Source organism: Tetrao urogallus (assembly GCF_951394365.1).
Source record: "Tetrao urogallus genome assembly, chromosome: 7".
NCBI lineage: Eukaryota > Metazoa > Chordata > Aves > Galliformes > Phasianidae > Tetrao > Tetrao urogallus.
Window position 1 is genome coordinate 50,573,210 of NC_136820.1, and position 19,270 is coordinate 50,592,479.

The window sequence follows — 19,270 nt, forward strand, 5'->3', positions numbered from 1 at the left end:
TTAAAGGCATCAACAAAGAATTTATCTAAGTGTTGTTTGCATTATAAGCAAGATATCCAAAGCATGAGGCGAACAAGGTGACGCTCTTCCAGCCTGCACACAGCCATGTCATTCTTCCTCACCATAAGTGGCACAGAACTCCTGCCCTATTTCCTGTATTGGTGGGAATAGGAATGTGCTAATTCTGTCATTTCCTTTTTTTTTTCTTGCAAATAAGGTGCAGGTCGGGTCAGTCACAAGATTGGTTCTGTGCCATTCCAGTCAATAACAGCTCCTTGCCACCTAGAAATAAAAGCAACCATTTTACATCCGTGAGTTTATCGGGTTGTTGGAAAGGTCAGCTCAGCATTCTCAACCACCCAACCATCCTACAGAGCGTAGGATGGACTCAGTTAGGGTAACTTACCACACCTTCTCCAACGAAAAGGAAGCAAAATGAAGTATTTGCACTCCTAATTTTAGGGTCCCACATTTGGAGATCGTTTTCCTTATGCTTCACACAGCCTCCTCCAGGCAATAGAGTTCTCAGCAGCAGCTGATTCAGAACAAGAGCATTGGCTCTGCAAAGACCATGGGCAATTTCCAAGATGGGTAAGAGAATTACCCGTGTGTAGCCCAAATGAGACCAAATAACTTCATTAGCAGCTATCCTCGCTCTTGCCCTTGGCTCCTTTGAAATATTCACTGGCTCACCCTAAAGGTAATCTTTTGCTTTTTCTATGGGAAGGCTTTGTTTTTTGTCTGTCTTACCCTTTCTTCAGAATAACATTAAAGATACATTCTGAAAAAAAAACGTGTATATGCACAAAATTTTCCACCTTCTGAATTTCTGGCTGTGTATTGGCCACTATTGCTCAGCTGCCCACTCCAGGAACATCAAACCTGCACTTGTTGCCAGTTGGCTCCCCAGTGGCTTCACCAGGCTGAAATGGGTCAACTCTTCCTGCCACCAGAGTCATTCATTAGGTGCCTGGCATCCTTGTCCATGCCAATTTTTCAAATTCATGGTCCAGATCTTCTAAGAATGGAAGTCCTGTCAAATACATAGATCTGACATAGATCCGGTGGGGACAATGTTGACTTGCCAGACTGCAAGCCACATTCAGTCTGTCACGGAGGAAAGGATACGTCAGCACAAATATAACAGCTCAGTCCTTTCACTGAGCAAGTCAGTTACATGTAAAACAAATCCAAAATCTGAATCCCTGTCGTATTCAGTGCAGGGTCTCAAGGGAAGTGACCACCTGCGGGACTCTTTTCAACCATCCCCAATGAAAGCACAAGTAAACAAGTGTGGAAAATCGGGGCTGCGAATTTGTTTCCTTCCTTTTTTTTTTTTTTTGATTTTGCCAAGAAAATTAAAAGAAAAATATTGCAGGATGGGTGTCCTCCTCCCAGGGTTTAACAGGAATACACAGGAGTGATGCCTCACGCATTGAGCTAATGGCAGAATGTGTCCTTGCTGGGAATAGCTGACCTAGTCTAGCATTTGTCAGGGCAGAAAGATGCCTCTGCCAGAGGTTCATTTTCCCCCAGAAAAAAACCCAAACACAAATGGGAAGAACAGTTGCCACCTTCTGATCCTATTGGATAGTTCTGGGAACACCATCAGCTCTTCCTTTATCTTTGCATATAAATTCGACCTCTCCAAGGTGATTACAGCATCAAGAGGGATCTACAGAGGCCACACGATGCAAATTTCATCTGCTCCGAGGTTACTCAGTGAAAATATTAATGCTCTGACACCATTTTTAAGTTTCTGGATTAAAATATGGCTCATCACTATGCGGTGCAGAACTGGCCTTTTTTGAAACAGGCTTTCAATGAAGAGCTTAACCAGCACAGCGTATTCTGAAGCAGGACTCTGTGTAACTTTCCCTACAAGTCTTATCTCCTCTATTTATTTTCCAGCTATTTTTCTTGAGCTATCTGTAGAATGAAAAGCAATTTGCCAATTTGCTCATGCAGAGACAGCTTTGAAACTTCCTTACCCATTGCATCTGCACAAGAAAAGGTGTCAGATAGTGAGAACCTCTTTCACAGGTGCTGAACTGGTCATTCCTTAATGAAAAAAACACGATCCAAAAAATTCAGAGCTCTCATTTCTCCAACTGACTCACCACAGCGTAACCTAAATGGAACTCAGATGGAATTACAATTTATCAGATTAGCAGTATGGAAACAACATTGGTCTCATCTGGTTTGACTACGACCTCATTTGAGGGTCATGGAAGTTAAATGGAGCAGTTCCACTGAACCTTGGAAGAACTGGTTCAAGCCCTGAGCAATGCTCCCTCTGGAGTAACTTTCAGAGAATATCTCTTGCATTGATCATCTGGCACCAATAATTTAGGATTAAGTGCCCACCCTTTCTTCTTATCTATCATATTTCTACCAAATGTCTCACCTTGAAGGAACACTGTGCCACACCGTTCCAGAACCATGAAAGAAAGCTGAATGTTGTGGGCTAACAAAATCTAAAACTAGATTCAGATTATAATATCAGATCAAAGTTTTCTTCCCCTTAGGTAGAGCTAACAGATGTTACCTGCAGGTGTTCAAGGTGTTCAAGGTTGGATGGGGCCCTGGGCAGCCTGGGCTGCTATGAAATGTGGAGGTTGGTGGCCTTGCATTGGTGGGGGGTTGGAGCTTCGTGATCCTTGAGGTCCCTTCCAACCCAGCCATTCTGTGATTCTATGATTCTATTAGCACCAGCCCAGAGTGATGCTGAGGATGATGACTGTGAAATGAGAGTATTCTTCAGGGGAAAATGGGATCAGGCATCTGCATGGCATCTCCCAGAAACTCCCCCAGGGTTGCCCATTACAGATGCCTGTCGATACAAACCTGACTACTTCTATGGATGTCTTAGGCTGAAAACCCCAACAGAAGTTGCACAACAGTGACTCTTCAGCTTGGAGTCTGCAGGTTAAATGGATCCCAGCTGAGGACTATTTGTCCTAGTCATGCAAAGGGTTAACTGCTTTAAACTCAAGCCCTCCTTTTCTGACATTTTGCAAAAATAGGGAATAAAAGCATAAGCCTCCTCCTGCAGAAGCAAAACAACTCCTCTGTTAATAATAATCATGAAAAAGCTAAAAACAGAGACTATCTATTACAGATGCAGATCTTTCCATTGGCAGATGGTAAGAGAACAAACAGCAGACAGATGGCCACCATAGGACTCAACACCCTGCAGGGTGCTGATGTTCAGGTATAGGACAACCCTCTGATAAGACTTCCTATGGACTGAAACAGCACTAAGTCGTGCAAATGAAAAGAAAAACCCCTAATGGAAATTTGGAAACAATGGTTAATTCAGTTCTATTCCGTTACACTATTGAATTATCCACACTGAGAAACTACTCTACTTTTTTTGATGAGAAAGATCTGATAATGGGCTTTATTGCTGTAATGCTAGGTGAAAAAGGAGTAGCAGCCCTGTTAGTTTGTTTGCTTGCTTGTTTGTTTGTTTGGCTTGCTTCAGTAACAATTATTTTATTGGCGTTTTCCACAGTTGTATGATACTAAATATTTGTTTTTGTATCTCTCAATTTGTTAAACGCTCGTTGGTTTGTTTTGTTTTTACTTTTCCCCATATACTGTTTATAGAGTTGGAGAAAAATTTCTTCGAGCAAAAAGGAATAACATGGCATGAAGGACCTTTAGCAGCAAGGCCATGCTTGAATAAATACGTTCAAAGCAATTGGAGAATACAGAAAACAAGGAGAGAGACTGATCGGGGTAAATCAGATCGTCCCAGGAATGGTACAAACACAATTAATTGACACTGGAATTTGGTGGTAATTTACTTCCACAATAGATTAAAGTAAGGAATTTAGAATAAACAAACATCATCATTACCAAGGCTTTGTGTAACTTTGATGCAACGCCAGGAATTGAAGACATTTTAAGAGTGACTTTAAATAGTTGCATGCAGTGTTCTCCCCACTCTGTGGGTTTCTGAGGCTAAGGATTATCTGTCTTTGTTTGCAGTCATGCTGATGTTTCCCTTGAACAGTAGAATCCATACAACCTATATGTGCAGGGAGCCTGAACCAACAGTGCTGTCACGCTGAAGGATGCCTCATTTGTTTCCTGTAACTCCATAAAGCCAGCCCTGCAGGAACACACTGGTTGGCAGCCACTGTCCTTATTTGTTTTGCCTTTTTTTTTTTCTTAGCAGGAAAAAAAAAAATGTGGCAGAGAAAGGAGGGAAATGACAAGGGAAATCTGAAGCTGCAAGGCTGTTACGGGCTTTGACAATGAGGCTTTTAATTCTCGCTCCAGAGATACTCAGATAGCAGCTTTCAAAGTCCTGTTGAAGGAGTGATATAAAGCTGATACTTTCAGCCAGGGAAAGTTCCTGATTTTGCTTCTTCCATAACTCGGTAAACTGAAAATGTTCTCGTTAACTTCATCGCAATTTGGATAAATTATTTAAAAGTCCATCATTTCCTATCATGTTTGCCTGGAGAAGGCAGTGCTTCCATGGGCAGTTTGAGAGAACTGAGACCACTGAGGTCTTTAGGTATCGAAGGTGGTACCCAAGTGCTTCTGTGCTTTGATATTGTTCAGAAAAGACTGATAGAGATGGAAGAGAATTTCTTCTTTTCTCATTATACCTTTACAGTAGGAAGCAATGAATCCACATTTTGATCTTTTGAAATCAAGTTGAGCCCTCGAATTATGGCTCAGTCAGCTTCTGGTGACATAATGACAGTTCCTCTAAGAGTGAAACGAATGCCTTGGACAATTTGATGCACAATGGAGAGTGATCTTTTCTAACTCTTAACCAGTAATTTTGCAAGAGTAACTGCCACAATATTAACTTTTTAGCCACACTCAAGCTTTACGTATATTATTTACATAATTCTGTAAAAATATTTGCATGTTAAGTGCCATTTTCACTTACTTTGTCCTAATGCAGTGCTCAAGTGGAGGAGTAAGATCGTTTTCTTCTGTGCACATCTGAGTCGTGTCTAAAAACACATATCAGACATAATTAGAGGCTGAGGTATATATCTATTAATTTCTACACTGCAGTGGCTTCTAGGAACTCCACCCATGGATGTGACAGCATAGACAAGAATCCCTGCTACTCACACTGTAAACCTCATAGCATTTCAACTCCTGGTCTATTGCCTATTCCTGTGGTGGCTGCTCAAAGGATGAAAGGAGGTGACTACATGTAAGCTTGCTGTTGGGAACAATCCCTAAGTTGGGCCCAGTGTCAGCTGATTTGTCTAGAATCTTGCCCAGAATTGTACTGACTACTTAGCAATAAGGATAACTGTGGGACAGTGTTTGGACCATGACCTGACCCAGGTTACCTGATCAATACAGAGATGGTCCCAAGGAAAACTAGAAGGCCAGAAGGTGAAAGGATGTGCTGGAGGGCTACTGTGAGGATCTATTTTGCAGTCCATGAATGGACTATTAAGAAAGCAGTTTAATCACACACTGAGGACAGTAATAGTCCTACACGTGAATAACAAATCCCAAAGTCCAGCCAAAAGTAAATTAACATTCCTTCGCCCCTGAAAGGAAAACTGTCCCTTCACTGTGGAAAGAGTGCACAGATGGGAGAAGACAGCATCGTGTGAGATGGAAGAGAGCTACCACAGTCTCTGAGCATTCCTTTGGGATGGAGAGGCAATTGCATTGTTCCGGGGAAAACAGAGAGGTCAGTGTCTCAGAGCCTGGATCTGTCAACAGTGAAAGTAGTTGCTGAATTTCCCAGGGAGAAAACATCCTGCAGCCAGCTTGGATGTCAGTCTGCTCAGCTGTTTCCTGTTTTGGAGTAAAACATCTTAAACTGCTGTACACTGGAGCTGGTTTTTGGCAGTTTTCTTTCAGCCCACGGGAATGTTGTGAGCAACTGATGGTACCAAGCCAGGGTGCAGGATATGGAGCTGACGCAGTGAGACTGATGGAGACAGGATGGGAGGCAAATGCTCCTGTATTCACTGCTGCCTGTCTCAGCTATATCTGACTTCCTCCTGTCAGTACAAATGCCTGCAGAATGCTCTGAGCGACTGCAGGGGCAGAGTAACAGAAAACAGTCAAAATTTAAAATTACTTGAAGTAGTGGCAGTTTTATCCTGGAACCTCAGGAACTGAAGGGATACACTGGAATCTTTCAATACTCAATGGCCCTCTCTCATCTTAATATTTAAGAGTTTATAAGAGTTTGTTACAGGTCTCCAATAGCACATCACAGAATCACAGAATCATAGAATAGCTTGGGTTGGAAGGGACCTCAAGGATCACGAAGCTCCAACCCCCCACCAATGCAGGACCACCAACCTCCCCATTTCACAGCAGCCCAGGCTGCCCAGGGCCCCATCCAACCTGGCCTCCAATACCTCCAGGGATGGACGGGGCATCACAGCCTCTCTGGGCAGCTGTTCCAGCCCCTCACCACTCTCAGAGCAAAGAACACCTCTTTCTCTCAGGTATTCCAGAGGCACTCAGACCTTTTACTAAGGGGCATGGGTCAGTGGGGAAATATTGGTGGTAGGTGGGTGGTTGGACTGGGTGATCTCAGAGGTTTTTACCAACCCTGGTGATTCTATGATCCCTACGAATAGTGTTTGTGCACTCCAGGAATTCCTGATACGGACATTTAGGATCTGAGGATCCCTTACTAAGAAGCAGCATTTGCTGTCCTAATCACAAAATCAGCAGAAAATAGGCATCCAGCACAGCTGCCTTTCATAGTCATTGCCAACTTGCAAAGTTTTCTCAGTTTTAGACTTGAGTTCTTCCAACTGGATTTTGAACTGCTGTTTTTCATAGAAAGGAATAGGAAAGTATCACTAAAAGTATACCTTACCAAATCAGGCAGAGAGCATTTAGCTAAGTTATTCAACTAATGACTGCATTAAAATGTTTCACATAACTCATTTGGGAGCAAAGAGCCTCAGTGTTAAACTTTTCCACCTAGGAGTCACCAAGAGCAAGAAGGACCTGATCTATCTGATCATCATTTATACTTATACCTAAGCTAAAGATGATGAGAAACTGAGCATCAGATGAGTTACAAAGTTGTTATTCAAGAGATATGTGAGGACAGGTTCAGGAGAGTGGAACTGGAACAGACAAGACATAATGCTCATTATTTAAATGGCCACCTTAGGAAGTGATGTTTTATTAATTGCTTTTCCAGAAGACTTTTGCACGTTGGAACAATCTCACCTTAACTTTGGAGACAATATATTGTGAATGTTGACATAGATAGGTATTAATGGTGTATATTAGAAAACAGTAGTATTTCTCCAAGCAGAACAAGAAGCTCTTTCATACAAGAGCTCTGCGTGACCTGTAACAACAATCTCACTGAGTCCCTAAACAACTGACGAAAGCACATGAGCAATTAATTTAGATCCACTGGCTTGTTTTCTCTCTATGACTATCAGAAAATTCTACCAAATGGAAAGAACTGATGAACCTTTATTTAGGATTGAGTGTTGAACTCGCTAGTAGCTGCAGCCTGCTTTTAGGAAGGAACTTCATATTTCTTGTCAGTGTTTTGCAAAGGGGTAATCAGTGTGAGAAGCAGGGCAAAGTCTTAATCCCATGTAATATTGATGGTGATTTAATGCAAGACAGTATTTGCTGTTAACCCCAAAATTAATTCTGCTCCTACTTTCTGGCTTCTGTGCAATTCTTGCCCAGTATAATTTGTTCAGGATTTTCTAAATGTGATCTTGACTGTAATCTTCATAACTGTATGTAAGATCTACATTTCAAGGAATTCCCTTTATTGCTAACGAGAAGCAAACAACCTCCCAAACTCAGATCTGTGAGATGTGGCTGTGCAACATCCAGGACTTCATGCTATATCTCTGCATAATGCTGCCTTATCATCACAGCTTGTTGATATTTCCATGGTGGAAATACCAGTCATACTTGCCATCATGGTATTTCTACCTGGTACTGCATGCATAGCTTAGATTTATGTTCAGTGTCACCTTTAAGAAGTAAAACAACTCCGGTTTTTCTCCAGACCAAGTGCAGGATTACTGCACTGCCAGAGCTGCAAAAGCCTTTGCCTGGAATGATGAAACTATTTGCAGTTTACAGCCTTCTGCAGAATGTCACAGATAACAAAAGAAGAGGCTGGATCCATGGAAGGGGCTACGGCTGCAACAAAAAGACATCTACCACTCAGTGCAAGTCTCATCTTTGAGGAGAAATAGACAATTCTGCCTCTGAACACTTTCTCTTCCAGGGCTCTCAGAGTGTTGGGTACATTTGGAGTTTGGAGATGTCTCTGATTTATCAAAGAGAAAAAGAAGGATGCCTGTTTTGGACCGTATGATGCACAACGCAGCAGAATACAATGAACACGTCTCCATCTCCCATTCCTTTTCAGAATCCTCTATATCACTTAGAAAGAATCCTTCTACCTGAAGGAGAAATCCTCTGCTTACGGTCACGAGCATGTAGCAATTCCCTCAAACCGTCTGAAAACAGCAAGCCTAGGGACACATCCACAGACCAAAATCAAAAGAGATTACTTCTTTTATACGGACAACATATAACAGCCAAATAAATAAATCATGGAAAACATTCAGCCTAAAAAGGCTGAATAAAAAAAAGTATTAGCCTATGAAAATAGTGAGATTGTTGGTAATCGTTATTGTGTTGATGATAACTTGTTAACGTTTACAATATGTTGTCTCCAAGTGAAGATACAGGGATTTTTTTGTACAATCTGTTTCAATAAATCTTCCTGTATCTGGGACAGACTGTGTAGGAACCATTTTGCAGCAACGTGCTGTGGGGGGTTGAGAAATTTGCAGAAATAACATATAATGCAATGGCTACAATTGAAAGTCACGGACTTTAATCAAAATAAGAGCAAAGAAAGGCTACAGCATTCACTACCAAACCTTATGAGATGTTAAAGGCCTCCAGAGCCACCATCATACCAACTGCTTTGCCACAGGGCCTTAATTAGAACATGCAGCCCTCGTGTGTAACTCATCCTGTCCAAGAATCAGAATGTCAATGCAAACAAGGAACAGCAACAGGCTGTTTTTAAGAGAGGACTTCAGCAGAGTGTCTCCTTCAGATAAAGATGGAGTTTGATTAGGTTGTATACATGCAGCAATGGATGGAAAGCAAAGGATAAGGAGGCTATCGTAAGAAAATATGAATTTAGTGCTCAAGAATATCTTAATATGGAAATGAAGCTTTCTTAGCATAAGAATACTGCTTGTCCAACTGTCTTCCAGTTCAAGAAGCACAACTTCTGTAAAAGCAACCCCATAATTTGACATGGTTTCCTGAAAGAATGTGTTTAGCAAGTCAGATCTTTCACATTCTCATATTTCCAAGCGTGCTCACAAGCAGGCCTGTCCTTGCTAGATGTTTTGGCCATCTTGTGAAGCAGCTGGATTTGGAAGCAAGGATTCAATCCTTGCTCACCTGCTCTGCTCACATTACCATGTGTGCAGTGCTGAGGAACAGAGGGTTTGCACTTTCTGCCTGCAGAAAACACATGGCAACAGCTGGAAGAAAATGCCCTTCCAAGGGCTTGTCCTCATGACTGCCTTGAGAAATCTGCTTCCAAATGAAACATCAAGACTAATTCTGGAAATTAGAAAACAGGCTCACAAATGCTCTCGTAACGCCAGATACCATCATCAATTTGTTCACTTTTCATGCAATTTTGAATGCTTCTTTTCAATGTCACCACCGCAAGGGATGAGATGCAGTCACTGCATTATACGTACCAACTGTTAATCGTATTTCTTCTTCTTGGTTGGCCAAGCCATCGTAATAATAGAGATCAAACCTCCGCTCGGTTTTCCAGTCGCCTTGTAAATCCTTTTCCAGACAAAAAAGCACACTGAAGTGGCTTTCACTGCACACCAACCAAATTGGGTATTTAGGAGTCTTCAGGTAACAACCGACCTAAAAGAAAGATTCAGAAGATTACAGACCAGGAAAGACCTGGTAAGTCATTTAGAGGTTCAAAGCAAGTATCTGGCCTTGATTATAGGTGACAAAATCCAGTTGTAGTACCAAGCAAACAAGATCACATCCCAAATGATCAGAACAAGAAGAAACTGTCCTCTGAAATAGCTGTAAGACTCATCTCTATCACTCCTCATGATTTATGTTTTAAGGCAGACATACGTATACATGCTTGAATACCTACAGGGATGCATCTATTGCTCTGAAGCACGGTAGATGCTGATATAAAAAGAGACAGGGAGATTTCTGCCTCCCCTGAAGTCAGTCAGTAAAATGCAGTATTTTCTTCACCTGACACTACTGTGTTCTGAGATAGCTACCACTCTCCTTTGCGTGCCGCTGTCTTAATGCATGACAGAATCACTGCCATGCTGGTTGTTGTGTACAACCATCTTTATTCTACCTGAAGTTTTGTGTTTTATCTCCTAAACAGACGTGGCGCTGTTGGGATGATGTAGATCTGCAACTCAAGGGATGGCAGCCCAGCGCCCAAGTGTACATGCAGGAAAATGCAGCATCAGTTTCTGCCTCTGTAATACAGGTCATGCAGTACAGCGCTAAAAAGCAGAAGCCAATAAATGTGCAGTTGTAATGAAAAGCCTAAAGAGTATTCTAAGGCATAAGGAACATATCCTTCTTATTATTAAGATTTAGAACTCAAATCTGAAGTGTTACAAAATTATCTTCCCAAATGATAATTTCTTCTGATGCCGGATAACAGTTACTCACTACTTAAGTAACTCCTGCCTGATTCATTGCTCTGTCAGTATCTATTTAAAACAGGCTTTTATGCAACAGTTTTGTTTTTTAATTCTTGGCTTCCATGTACTGCATTTTTTTACAAGCTTACAAAAACACTCATAACACAAGTTATCAAGAAGGGAAATACACAGATGCAACAAAAGACGGCAAATTAGAGGGCAATGGATGAAAAGATTCAGTTGCACAAACATCCACATTCTAGTATCCTGATAAATCAAAGCCAAAAGGGAACAGTCACTCTTCTCTTAAAAAAATAATATGTTTTCTTCCCATATATGTCTGCTAAAGTAACTTGCAAGCTCCATCAAACAACGTTCGACAAAAAAGGATTAGAGAGATACAGAACTGTTTCCAAGCAGACGTCCACCCCAACTCTTACTCACATGAACAATCCCACTGAAGTCAGGACAAGCTGTTCAGATGAGTAAGGTCTTGCAGGAACACTTCCCAAATATGCACAGTTTTCAATCACAACGCTAGCGGAAGAAGGCAAGGCCCTCAACTTGAGGGCAACAATGAGAACATCAAAATGTTGCATGTCAAACCTCATTTCCCATAAGAAACGAGAAGTCTCCATTTCAGTTGCATCGCTTTCACTCTGAACTTTTAGCTCAGAATCAGATGCTGCTTTTAACATCACACTGTGTACCAGCAGTGGCCAGTGCCTCCTGATGTGCTTCTCCCCCACACCTCTACCACTTTGTGTTACTGTCATCAGCTTCTAGGGGCCTCCAGCTAAGTCAAGCTATTCCTACTCCAGTAGAGAAAACAAGTTCAGGTTTTGTTCACAGCCTTAAGCCCACTCGGCACAGAATGGTTTGTATCCACATGGCTATAAGCAGCATCCCTATCCTACAGCATTCCTCAAGCTACATGCGTATTTCTTTCTACAAAAAGTAATACAATGAAATTGAGAACCATGCTTCCAAACTTTCAGGAAATACATACAACCACGGATTCACAACCATTTGTTCTCAGATCCATGCCTTGATCTTGGTTAGTTTTGCATCCAGACACGGCCTGCAGCAATCCCAGCCATCACTGCAGCGGTCCACCCAGCAGCTGGCTACTTCAATCTGTTTCTAATCTCACTTCCAATTTAACTGTACAGAAAATTCAGTTCTGAGATGACTTTTCTTCCCATACAACAGTGTGCTGAGTAGAACTGTAAGACTTAATGAGCAAAGAGTCCGTAGTGAAGTCTAATAGCAGCCCAAATCCAAGGAATTACATCCTTCAAACACATTTACTCCCTTCTTTTATTGCCTTTTATCTCCTGATGTGCATCTGCCACGCAGAAGCAAACACACAAGCCCAACCACTAACAGTGTCACATGTTCCCTTTGCTCTATCTAAACACTCCCATGCTTCTTCATCCTTCTCCATACAAGTATTTGCCATGTTTTCTGCAGGCTCTCCTTGGCCTTTTGACAACTAGAGACATCTTCTATCAGTTCCCCAAGCTCCCTGTTACATCAGCAAAATAGTTCAAACAAAACTCAGAAAAATACACAATAATCTGAGAAACAGCCCATGAACTCCAGGCAGGTGGGAGCACTTTCCCTTAAACATATCTCCATTTAATGAGGTGGTAAGTAAATTATACATGTCCTGTAGCCTTTGATACATGCACGTAGTGATCATGCTGTGCAGCAACACTGCACTTACGTTTATGAGCATCAGGGTGGACAAAACAGCCCCCCACCCTCACTGTGAGGATTCTCTTGCCTACTTTTTCAAGCATCACTTGCTGAGTGGGCGAAAAGAATGTCTCCTTTTAACTGGCCCACCTGATCAGTGGTGAGTGCTTCTTCAGTTGCCTGGCCAGGTTGTTGGGTGATAACAAACCTGGAGTGTAACAGGACCTTGACACAGGACACTGAAGAATGAGTATCTCGTGATCTGAATCAAAACCACTTAAGCTGACTTTGAGCATGCACCTTCCAGCAAGTGCCCTACAAATGTATTGGCAGCACTGATTTCCAAAGGCAAATCAGGAGTACATGGCATGAATCTGTTTAATCAAATATCATTATTTTTGTCAAGGGCTCATCGGCTGTCTTATAGTTTGAAGAACAGAAGAAGCTTCTTGTAGTATCATAATGCATTACAAAATAATAATGCATTGCTATTCGATATTTATTTTCAAGCTTGCTCATTAATCTTTGCCAAGGCAAAAAAAAATTAAGAGGGGGAATGTGTAAGATGTCTTTTTGTATTGGATGTTTCCAATTCCTAAGGAGACTTCACTGAACAGTAATCGTATCCCTTACAAATCCTGTAAGAATGCTCATAAATTTCAGAGACACAATCCTCATCTTTGGAAAATGTCAACCTTTCTAAAGCAAGCCCTTTCAGAAGGCTCGTTTTCAACACTACGGGTGGTCTTTTTCCACATATGACTTCAGTGTGTATTTGCACAATGCTGAAATTAAATCAGACAAATATTTACTACAGGAGAATTATTCCTATGTAGCTGCCAACATGAGTGCATGGTACTGCCCCATTCAGACATGATTTCCTCACTGAGGAAGGCTTTTGCCACACGTATACCAAGTGGAACAAACAAGCAGCCTATCGTTCGTTCTGACAGCTCTTTTCCCCCAGTTGCCATGGCCTCTGCTGGTTTGAATTAACATTAAACAATGTTCCAACAGTGTTGAAGTCAATGATGTAAAAACAGACACCCTTATAACAGTGCTTGGGTGATCGAGGACACAATAAACTCAGATGACCCATTCCACCACCATTAATAGAACAGCAGGTCAACCATATTACTGCTACATCTCCATTTACACTTACATGCTACCATTGCATGTTATTAAGGGACGGTGTCAAGTTTATGTTCATTAAATATGTACTTAATTTTAATTTTAGATTAAGACATAAAATTAATGTTCACAACTTCTGATATTCAGACTATGCACAATTTAGTGGCTGTGCCAGGTCAGGCAGAGATTGAAGCATTTTTTTAGCCAGATATTTATTAGCAGTAGTAAGAAAAAAATACAGGTACATGGGAGTCATAGATATTTTCCATAGCTTTGAGTCCTTTCTGATGGTGAATTTGGAGGAAAAAAGTACATAACTAATGGAGAAGAACTGAAAGAGATGTGTGCTCAGTCCCAGGATGACCAAAGGAAAGGCTTGGGCAGCACTGATTTTTTTACTTAGGTCTATAGGAGAACACAGCAATTGTAGTAAGGCAAAAAGGTGCCAGGTAGCCTCAAGATTGTTCCTTTATCCTTGCCCCATTCTGTTGCTTTTCTTGTATGTCCCACCAAGTGAAGTAATATTGAGGGAAAATCACTCCCTCATTCAGACTTCAGGACTTTGCCATTCCTTCAGGCCAAGTGGAGGGATTTATACTAATTTCAATCTGTTGCTTTACTGCAATGGCAAAGATAGGTCAAGATTCAGTCCACTTAACTCTAACATCTATTTGTTGGCCCCCTAATTTGGGTTGGCCTCTAGGCTTTGGCTCTCTGTAAAAATCAAGGAAGAAGAGATAAAGTTTGATGGGATCAGTGCAGACCAAAATACAGATATCTACAATATGAACAGATAGAAGGACAATATTTGACTTAACATTTTCTGTTTTGCATTTTAACAAACGATGCAAAGTTCTTTTAAATGTGAAGTTTGTCTTATAGTCTTACATAAAATTGCTGTGATCGTTTCTTATTTGGCAGCACGTTGACAAGAAATCAATGCCAATATTTCAGCAACAGTGACTGGCTACTGGGAAAAAAGATGCCCATGAGGAGGACAATAGGACTTCATTAAAGAAAATTTCATTTCCAAGACCGAAAGAGGGATTTAAAAGAAAGGAATGAAGAATACACTTTAAATACGGTCAATGCTTTGTCAGGTTTGCTTCAGTCAAACTGAACGTATCGCATATTTTTGCCCACAGTGGCGCTCATGAATGCCTTGCATAATAGCAGTCACCTGCAGAATGCATCCATTGATGTACAACGTCTACTGCCTACCCATTACTGAAAAATAAGCAGAAAATAAAACCAACCATTGGTTTCCATTTTGCAAATGCCTACTTTTTTGATGTGTTCTTAAACAAGATGGTTAAAAAACTCTTTCTATCCCTCCCCCTCCACAACCTCACCAATGACCTGACTTGAATCCAGTCCATCTGACTGAGAGAGGCTCCTGCTTAGCAGACATACTTCCCAGCACAGGAGGTTATAGGCAGGACGTTCCACAGGGCAAATAAACAGGTGAGGTGCCAGAAGACAGACCATGTGTGCTGAATTTAATAATTCAAGTAGGTCTTGTTATAGCACAGCTTGTGCTGGTTTCATCAAAAGGACCAAAGATAATATTTCCCATATGTGGAATTTTAATGGATAAATTCTGTCCTTTTATGCTTCCTTCTCCTTCTGAAAAGACACAGGAAAAATGACTGTAATTTCTTTGTCAACACTGTTTTCATTTTCAGAAACATGAACACTAAAAAGCAGACTCTTTCGAAATGCTGACAGCTGATGCATGGATTTGGATGCTGTCAGGAATCAGAATATGGTGAGCCTGGGAGGTCACCTATAGACAGCTGGCTTCTCTGTGATAGCAGGACTGCCTAGGAGCAGGAAAGACCAAAAATCACAGAATATCCTGAATTACAAGGGATCCATAAGGAGCATTTAGTCCAACTCCTAGAAGAATCAGAGTCCTCATCCTGAGCAGCCTCGAATACTTACATTAGGAGGTGTAACAGTGCATACTGTAGTGCTTTCAGAAAGCATTTCAGAAGGCCAAATCGGCCAGTATTGTACAAACCATGAAAGCAGACATTCAGAAGAGCTGCACCTTCCTCAAGTTGAACCGCTAGCTCACTGCATGAGGCAGAGAAAAGCGCTTTGCCTTTTGCTCATCCGTCACCTCCCTTGTAAAACGTTATTGCAAAGCCAAGGACCGAGCAAAAAGCAGGGACCTTCTCCCATGTCACCTCTGCATTGGTCCTGCACACTTCTGCACCTGGCTTCTTTACCCGAGGTCTTGTCCCACTGCAGAAACCACACAGCTCCTCAGACTATTACGGACCCGCTGCATGCTGCCAGCCAGCAGACAGAGGGAAGCCAGCCCAGGTTTAGGCAGGTTGACCAGCTTTTAAAAACGTTTCAGCAATTTATAGAGCGTTAAAAAAATACCAGAAAGCCCAAAATTTTAATGAAGTCTTCTCAGTTCAATGTGTAGGATCAGGTGGAACTAAGATACGTAGCTTGAGTACAGGCTTGTCACAAAGGAAGAAATCCAAACATCTGTGACTTGCCTACAGAGAAGGAACAGTATGGATTTTTAGCTTTTTTGCATAAAAATGTGGAATTTCACTATGAAACTAAATGTTTGCATATGAATTGCATTGAATAAATCCATCTGTCATTGTCAAAAAAAAAAAAATGCACAAGTAATTACACTACAAAGACTAAAATGAACATGGTAATGGTAGGACTAGGAGTGATGATTGGACATGAACAGTTCCAGACAAATGACATGAAGCACACGTTTTTCCAATCAGCAAAGATAACACATTCAGCATGATTCACTGAAAAAGTGCTGGATCAGCAACAGAGGGATTCTTCAGGAATCATGGGTGAAAAAGGGACAGATCATTTTGTTCTTATTTGCTACTGTTGACATTTGACAGAAGGATTAACTCCGTTCTCATGCCCTCACAGTGTTGTCAGCTCCAAAGATATGCCAAGAAAACTGTGCCTTATATATGAATACCCCATATTTTAGACAAGAGAGATGAAATACATAAGAATATTTTCCTGTGTGGATTTACTGCCTGGAATCTTCTGTATCTCTTAATGAATGCATTGGTAAGTAGGAAGAAGTCTACAGGAGAGCAATAAAAATAAGCTCTGGACAAGATGAGCTGTTGAAAAAGCTGTTGTGACTGTTGCATCAGCTCACAAATGTCTAGCAGATGGCCATTAGTTGTTCTGGAGGAAGGCTGGATTAGAAGGAGGAAAGATAATCAGAGGAAACTAAGTAAATGGACCATCAGGTTTAACATGTGGAAGTATGTCCAAAGCACAAGCTGTATGGTAGATAACACCACAATCTCCACATACAGAGGTACAATCCTTTTTTGTACTTCCTCATATTCTAAAGTAGACACGTGAGAAAAAAGGCAAAATCATAATTAGATGCACTACAATCAACCAATAAGTGGCTATCTGATGGCAAGAGTTTATGGAATCATAGAATCATAGAATCATAGAAGGGCCTGGGTTGAAAAGGACAACAACAATCATCTAGTTTCAACCCCCGCCTGCTATGTGCAGGGCTGCCAACCACTAGAATGAATAGGGGTTTTTTAAAGGGAGCCTGCTTTGCAACAGGACACCAAAATATCCTGCATCATCCCCTGAGAAATCGGCTGGGTTTGACCTAGAGGGAGTTTTCCAAGTCCAATGTCTATGATTCACCATATATCACGCTCAGGATTTTCTTACTCCTGGGGGAAAAAAAAAAAACAGATAAATTACAGTTCTTTTCCATTTCTGGTTTCAGCCATCCTCACAGCCGCAATGTAATTGGAGGCTGGAGCTACTTACTGAAATACAAAGAGGAAGAAAACAGTCCACTCGAAAGACTCGCAGGCAAATTCTCTTCCCAGTTCCAACACAGCAAACTATCAGTGCCATTTGATTTCGGAAACAAGCAGGTTTGAAACAGAAAGCAGAATGTGGCCCCCTTGCACCAAAGCTGTGATAGGGACTGCCCAGACTTGAAGCTAAACTCCAGCAGGAACTGGAGTGCCCAGCCCTTAGGCCATGCAATGTGCACCCAGATGTACGAACTGCAATGCTCACAGATGTTCTTAATAATAAGCGTGACAATTGGCATCAGATGCCTAACTGGTGTAGACTCAACAACAACAATAACAAAAAGGAAAGACAACATGTACTGGGGCTTCTGTAGCTGATTAAGAGTCTCTGGCTTGGAAAACAGATCCCTGCTCCCAAGTCCAGACGGAAGGACGGACCCTCTCCACTGTATAATTTGCAGAGCGAGTGGAAGACAGTGTCTGATTCTCTGAGCAACTTTTTATTTTGCTCTTAGATGAGAAAGAAATAGCTCTTAGCTGCACTGACCTCAATGACCATCTTGCTATTTAGAAGTCGCTTTGCTCACTGGAGAGTGGAAAAAATGCTACTGCAAACCTTTTTATTTGAGGTTTTAAGTGTTACATTCTTTATAGGAAAGGACAGCGAGCTTGAAATAGCCACTGAAGCTAATTTATTTTTACTTCAGTTTGCTCCAAATTAGTCCGAATTGGAAATGTTGAGATATGCTTTATGTACTGAATTTAAGCCTGATTGTAACCTTGTAAATGATGTAAAGCATTGCATTAATTAAAAGTAAGAGGAATTAGAATTCTCAGTAGTAGGAAAATGGAACTGCTTTCAGCCATATGGGAAACACAGTGAAAATCTAACTCTGTTTTCAGACACGTATTTATATTAGACAAGTACAAACAGACTCTGTGCTAATCACCTTCCAATTTGTATGGAGGCACTGATGGCAAATCCAGATGGGACCATTACAGTTATCTCATCTAGCATCTAACACAGGCTTCAAAGAAAATCCCAGCATCAGACACAAGACTGTCTGTTTTAGATAGAATATGTCATTAGGAAAGATGTCCACCGTGATGATAAGATCTGCTGATGGAGAAATCAGAGAGATCCTCACGCAAGTTTTTCCAGAGGTAAATTAATGGCTGTCGCTTCTTTTAAATTTTAATCTTTCTCAGTTCATGATAAACACAATTAAAATATTAATTTCAAAAACATATTAAAGGGAACGTTCCCATTCTGTTGCCAGCTACATCCATTGTCTGTTATTATTTCTAACACAATATGACAACCTCCAGCATTCCAGCATGAATTAGATGATGCAATCAGTCTGGCTCCTAGTCACACAAACTAATGGAAAACCAACACTTAAGGTAAGCATCAGCTCCAAATACAGCCTGTTATGTTTACATGACCAGAATATAAGCACCCACGTGTGAGCTGGGCACCTCAACTCCTCTATAAACAGCAGAGATTTGGTGAATACAATCAGGGAAACAGCAGATACTGAAAAACAGAAATGTGTTAGCCAGCAAGCTGACTGCCACTGCAAGAGATCAGCTAGAAAAACATGTAGGCAATGAACGTTTGAGATGCTCAGAGATTGCCCAAGCCATTTACAGAGGGCTGTGTGACACAGGACCTGCATCCAGAATCACAGAATCATAGAATCACAAGGTTGGAAATGACCTACAAGATCATCTAGTCCAACCGTCTCCTCATCACCATTGCCATCACATGCACTAAAAGAAGTTTACCACACTTTGGCTTGGGGCATCTGGAAATTGCACCGGAATCATCTGAGTGGGCAGCAGAATGAAGCTCACAATTCCTTACTTTCTATACTCATTCCAAGCCAATTTTAAAGTTACTAATTGCTCCCTTTTGGATTAAAATCAGAAGAATGGAAAACG

At 41.3% G+C, this 19,270-nt stretch overlaps 1 protein-coding gene across 1 annotated transcript in view; it reads right to left on the reverse strand.

The window, feature by feature from the left end:
- Positions 1 to 233: 233 nt before the first annotated feature.
- MINDY4 (MINDY lysine 48 deubiquitinase 4) overlaps positions 234 to 19,270 on the reverse strand; it is a gene marked incomplete at both ends in the record, with an annotated part of 67,480 nt that continues 48,443 nt past the window's right edge. Inside the window, 3 exons of the mRNA XM_079538012.1 lie at positions 234 to 282; positions 4,916 to 4,982; positions 9,747 to 9,927. Coding sequence (XP_079394138.1) covers positions 234 to 282; positions 4,916 to 4,982; positions 9,747 to 9,927 — 297 coding nt within the window. The remainder of the gene's footprint in view (positions 283 to 4,915; positions 4,983 to 9,746; positions 9,928 to 19,270) is intronic.